Source organism: Habropoda laboriosa, unplaced genomic scaffold (assembly GCF_001263275.1).
Source record: "Habropoda laboriosa isolate 0110345459 unplaced genomic scaffold, ASM126327v1 scaffold842, whole genome shotgun sequence".
Taxonomy (NCBI): domain Eukaryota; kingdom Metazoa; phylum Arthropoda; class Insecta; order Hymenoptera; family Apidae; genus Habropoda; species Habropoda laboriosa.
This window is the reverse complement of record NW_017100935.1, coordinates 15,407-21,304: the sequence shown is the minus strand read 5'-3', so window position 1 is coordinate 21,304 and position 5,898 is coordinate 15,407. Positions and strand designations below refer to the sequence as shown.

Genomic DNA, 5,898 nt, shown 5'->3' with positions numbered 1-5,898 from the left:
ACATTACGATACGTACTGTCCTCACAACCACCAAACCTTTTCCATCCTTCGGAGAACGGCGTATTTACCACATACGCCGAAGGTTCCAATCCTATCGGACTTGTTGGAGAACGACGTATTGTATTAACCACATACGTTGAATGTTCTGACCGGTCCACCACAAACCTTGTCAACGACGTGTTAACCATACACGTGGAACCTCCAACCTATCCATCCTTCGGAGAACGGCATATTAACCACATACGCCGAAGGTTCCAATCCTCTCGGATTTGTTGTCATCCACGTATCACCCTCATACGGTGAACGTTCTGACCGATCCACAAAACCCAAACCAATATTACGCTCCGTGTGAGGACACAACAAGCGTAACCCGTAACAGTATTAAGAATTTCACTGAACTTTATGTGAATCTTAAAAATCTTTCGCTCAAGATAGATTTAATTTCAAAGCTGCACTTAATAATATGTAAACATTAAATTTGAAATAATTACTTTAAAATTGCAAAAAAAAAAACATTACTAGCCGTTAGATGTTTGTGTCCAAATAACAGATTTAAATGTTTTCGATGTAAGTGCGTACGAATTTTATTTACAATTTATTTATTAAAACTTGAGGTGTGAAAACGTGTTCGAAAAAGGCAATCACGATTATGGAAAATTACGTTAACAAGTTTTTTTCTCATAATAATGAGATTGAGAAAGAAGAAATAAAAGATCTGTCTTCTACGGAAGAGGTAACTGTTCTCCGTCCCTGAGCGCGGGCTCTACGCGCACTTTGATTGGACAGTGTTTTTCGTTAATAATTCAAAAATGAAGCTTCAAACAACATTTTGGTAAAGGAAAAAGTTGTTCAGAGTCACCCCAGCAACCCCCCATTCCCGGGTGTTCGAGGAGTTACAGGACACCCTGTATACACGTATAGTCCGACAAACCTAATGTGAAGTCTCTGACGTCACAGCCTAGCAAAATGGAGGCAAAATAGGCGGTTCAGATCATCCTCACTACTCTTGGGTCTTACACTGCAGGCGCTTGAGGGGAAGTCAGCTGTCGATAATGTAACACGCTGATAAAAGAACGGAAAACTAAAAATTATTTGGTCGCCTTGTCCTCTTACATACGTTGGCGCATAAGACATATTTAATAGCGCAGACGTTAATTTCTAAGCGACTCATACACAATAAATTGTTATTGTAAAGGAAACCTCAGGAAATGTATTAATATTTTTTAACAGTTAGAAAACTAAAATGTAAATATTTTTTTCCTATTTCTGAATAATAAAAGTAGATTTCGGCGCATTAAAAAATTGCTTAAGGAGCTAAAAACTTTCTGGCTGCAATGAAAAACAGCGTGCCACCACAGACCGACAGCCACTTTTTACAGCCAATAAAAGCCATCAAACAGCCACTATTTAATGTTAAAATTTTGAAAAATTTGACAAAATCAGACGACATGTCGTCACTTTAACCGTAATATTTCGGCTTTGTTTAAAGATAATATTTCGACCTTGGGCTCATTTCATAACAATAATCGCTGCTAAAGTTTTAATTGCTAATTTGACACTGTTCCCAGTCATAGAATAATTTTGAAAAAATGCCATTGGATTGCTTGAATTTTAACCTGTAAAATAAACTTATCGAAATAATAGACAAATTTTGGGAACATGGGATAAAAAAATAAAGTTTACCAGGATGCACGTCGTTTGGCGTCGCGCAGGCATCTGTTCGCCTGTTTATGGTGTCTGCGCGACGTGAACTTAATTTTTTTTCGAGTGCTTGAAAATATCATTCCGGTCAATTATCGACTGCTCATCTGTTTACCGACTGCTCGAACGAAATCCGATCGTCATCTATTGTTCATAGAAAAGTAAGTGCGATAGACTTATTCTATCCCTATTGGCTGACTATAAGGGAAGACATAAGAGTAACTGCGATAGACTTATTCTATCTCTATTGCCTTACTAACAGCGAGCCGTCGCACTTTCCCCTACATCTCCCACTTTTAGGCCCTGTGTGACGTCAGAGGCTGCACTTTAGGTTTGTCGGCAGTACTTGTTGTATAAAAGGATTATACTAAATGCTGGTGACGCTGCTGCATGGTATTATAAAGATGAACTTCACTTACCAATAGACGATGAACTTCACTTACCAATAACTTCGCACTTTTCGAATTGCAACAATGGGAAAATTATAAAGAAGAATAATAACAATACAAGAAAAAATTGATACTTCGCGGAAGTAACTGCTGTGATACATGGCAAACAGCGCTCCTATCTAAATAAACGAGAAAAAAAAGCATTAAACGAGAATAATGGAGCAATTGTTATGAGCTTTAGTAGTAGTTAGTAGTATTAGTCTACAGACCTGCAGAAACCATTGGATAACTTTTTTCGTTCTAGCATTTGTAATTGTGCCAAACCAATAACAAATTATGAAACTGATGAAAGATGTAAGTAGAATATACAATGTGATCCATTCTCTATACTCTACTGTAATTATATGTGCATGGGCCCACAATGCTTGAATAATATAAACACTCATTGTCCAACTAGTGGCGACCATCCGGTACATTATTTTACCCTTGAATTGTGTACATTGCGCACATTCACCAAAATATAATTGCTACGTCGCGTTGCACATGTCAACGAAACGACGAAAAAGTGTAGTACATAAAAATATCATTTACCCATCGCAATAATTTTGTAAGATAATATACTATAGATGTTCCACAGAAATAATAAAAAATTCGACTTTCACTTAATTTAGGAGCGTTCCAATAGATGATGGTGCCCATAATCATTAATATTAATGAGTAAACATCGATACCTATTTGTACAAGAGCACGATGCACTTTTACTATTGTGCATTCACACCATCAAATATTTCATATTTTTATTGCACTCACGTGTTTCTGTTATGCTCATTGAGTGTTTATGTAAATTCGACGGATATGCATATATACCGATGCAAACTTCTTCAAATGGATTAATTTTGAACTTGTTACTCTTGTTTGTACCAAATAAATTAAAACGCCAATATCTCTGATTCTCGTGCTTTTCCAATACTTCTGGAGGAGTTTTCCCATTACAAAGATCATAGTTTTCTGTATTTGTACTTAAGTGTATCTACAATTTCATAGAAAGTACGTGCTAATGTAATATTTCAGAAATGCATCTATGCGTATCAATATCAAACTGTTATTTCTTACGGGTAAACTTTTCCACATATACATAAAAGATTTGGTATTGACATTGTGGCAAAATATTTTCAAGACTGGTTCATTATTTTGAGAGACAACTCCTGGCTTTAAAAAAAGGACTGGAACAAGATCAGATAAAGAAAATCACAGATACAATATGAAGGTGTTACTTAGACATTTCTGAAATATTAGTTTTTCTTTTCTTTCTTATGGAAATCTAATGTAAATTATGTACAGTCGTGTACTTTTTGTAGCATTAGGGCAATATTAAAAGACATGAAATGTAAATGTTTCTTTGTATAAAAAAACAAGAATGAAATTGTAAAATTTGCAGAACAACATATTATAAATGTATAGACCTTGTAACACTATTGCTGCATAAAAATCACTATTTCTTCCCATTGTCTCTCTATAACTTCTGAGAATATTTCAACCGGCATTTTTACAAATATTAATTATAGGTTAGCACGACTTACTTGAATGTGTGATTTCAGTAAACGTACGTGTCGTTAATAGCGATTTACACCTTGGTTCCACGATCAAATGCCAAGAATGCGACGACGCACATCTTCGTCAAGGGCTCTACTCATCTCGTATCGTGAACGCGTGATTGATCGTCTACGTGCCGATTCTTCGTACGTTGCCAAATTTTAAACGGGACCCGTGCAAACTGACATTCTGACGCACTAATGAGAAAACGCGGCAAACGGCAGATTATTTGAACGGTGTACCGCGATTCGTCCCGGGATAGCAGGACCAAGCTGTTTGCAAGGGAAATAATATATACTCAGGTGTGGCACTGAAACCAGCACGGCCAAAATAAGAGGAAGCTGGTATGTAAGCTTAAAAAACAAACAAACTCTCGATGCTTGTACGACAGTTACCGTCGTTCTACCTCTATTCTGCCTTCATCCAGCGAGAAACAAATGAAAAAAAAGGACAAAAAGAAAACAAGAGGGACCCGGATCATTACTGACACACATCCTTCTTAAACAAAACATACATATCTGCCGATAGAAAGTTTCCACACCACCATCTTTTGAACATTTTGCGCTTTCATTGCCATGAAAATTTATCCTTTGCTCTCGTGTATTTACCAAGTAAAAGCGCTAATTTCTAATTTCTTTATTATAAATGTCTCTCCAAGTATAATCTATGTAATTTGTAAAATTTTCACCTAATGCATCACACAGCATATTTAAATAGTTTTATTTCTAACTACTGACATATTATTTATGCGTATTGCAACGTGTTGTATTAGAATAAAAAATTCTTTCCGGCACCGTGGACAAGTTACGTAGAATTGGTCCGGCATTCAACGTGTTAAACGACTTATTAGTTTATTTGTTATTCATGAATAACGAATAATTCCAGATTATTCTTAATTTAAGACGATGTAACATTTGCCGCACGCTTCCCTCGATACCCTCGCTGTGCCAATACGTTTGTTCACGATCGCGCGCGGGTAAGTCTCTGCGCTCTCGTGCCTGGGCGCGGGCTCTACGCGCGCTCTGATTGGCCAATGTTTTTCGTTAATAATTCAAAAATGAAGCTTAACCAACATTTTGGTAAAGGAAAAAGTTGTTCAGAGACACCCCAGCAACCTCCCATTTCCGGGTGTTACAACCGTTATTTCTCTAACCCTTTACTAATTAAAATTCCGCGAAGCTTTCAACCGTACCTCTTAATTAATATTCCAGGTAGTATAAGCAGCTTAAACCTTTTATACATCGGAGTATTCTTAGACTTCCTAAACATTTCTTATATACGGGATCGACTCTCTTATATTCTAGAATATTCTTAAACATCCTAAACATTTTGTTAGGGATTGGGTTTATGGCACGGCCGTTCTTTCATACGATTTTGAATGCACACCTTTCCTTTTTTTGCCTTCAGCCAACTAAATCTTTTAATCTGCCAGCGAGGTCCAGGAAGCATTTATGGCGGTAGCAGCATAAAGTTTCTGCGCGCCACATGTCTTCCTGGTGCCCACTTGTGACCATCCGATAACTAGTGCCGTGCCATAAAACCTTCCCCGTCACCCCGACCGCTCAAGTCCCATTACGAGCGAGCTACCCTTGGACCTCATGCCCCCGCCAACGCGACGTACCACCACCCTGCCAACTGGGACTTCCAGGATGGGCGGTATGCTAACGGGTCCTGGAGGACTGTCCGAAGGGTAGTCACGCTCTAATTGGCGCACACCATCACCTCCCACACATCCACTTTTCATATAAATAGCGACACAACACCCTCAAACGGGATGATTATTAACATTTGTATAAAGATCAACATTCACACGCACACCACACTAAGACATTGATTATATCACCAAGTAATTTATTCTGAAATATAATATTGAAATACGTGTGACACTATTTATCTTCACCAACATCACCCCATCCATCAAACCAACATCATCGAACCAGCGACAGCATAGCGCCACCACTCTCGAACATATTGCTTGTTCGAAGTACAAGACACAACACATTTCTGATACGCGGGATCGACACTCTTATGTTCTAGAATATTCTTTATTCGTAAAAATAAATAATTTATTCTTATATTCTTAGAATATTCTGCGCAACTTTCGCAGTTTTACTGCGCATTCGTCAATCCTTTACACGCCTTACGGTAGTTATTCTTTGTTACCAATCATACGGTAGTCTCGCTACATATCTTGCGGTTATCACTTTCTACTCGT

General features: G+C 37.8%; 1 protein-coding gene across 1 annotated transcript; it reads right to left on the bottom strand.

Moving 5' to 3' along the window:
- Positions 1–2,140: 2,140 nt before the first annotated feature.
- On the bottom strand, positions 2,141–5,685 carry LOC108577552 (nuclear envelope integral membrane protein 1-like). The gene is made up of 7 exons (XM_017940732.1): positions 5,562–5,685; positions 5,271–5,447; positions 3,204–3,313; positions 2,901–3,120; positions 2,682–2,821; positions 2,360–2,575; positions 2,141–2,269 (listed from the first exon to the last, which is right to left on the bottom strand). The coding sequence occupies exons 1-7, from the start codon at positions 5,683–5,685 to the stop codon at positions 2,141–2,143; spliced, it is 1,116 nt and encodes a 371-aa protein (XP_017796221.1).
- Between the last annotated feature and the right edge of the window lie 213 nt (positions 5,686–5,898).

Bases quoted from the DNA above. Each gene is read 5' to 3' on its own strand.
- LOC108577552 (XM_017940732.1), bottom strand. From the start codon at position 5,685: ATGTGTTGTGTCTTGTACTTCGAACAAGCAATATGTTCGAGAGTGGTG. The intron at 3,314-5,270 runs GTAGCTCGCTCG...ATCTTGTTCCAG, and splicing joins CGGGGGCATGAGGTCCAAGG to TCCTTTTTTTAAAGCCAGGA. The intron at 2,576-2,681 runs GTAAATGATATT...ACACAATTCAAG, and splicing joins TTACAAAATTATTGCGATGG to GGTAAAATAATGTACCGGAT.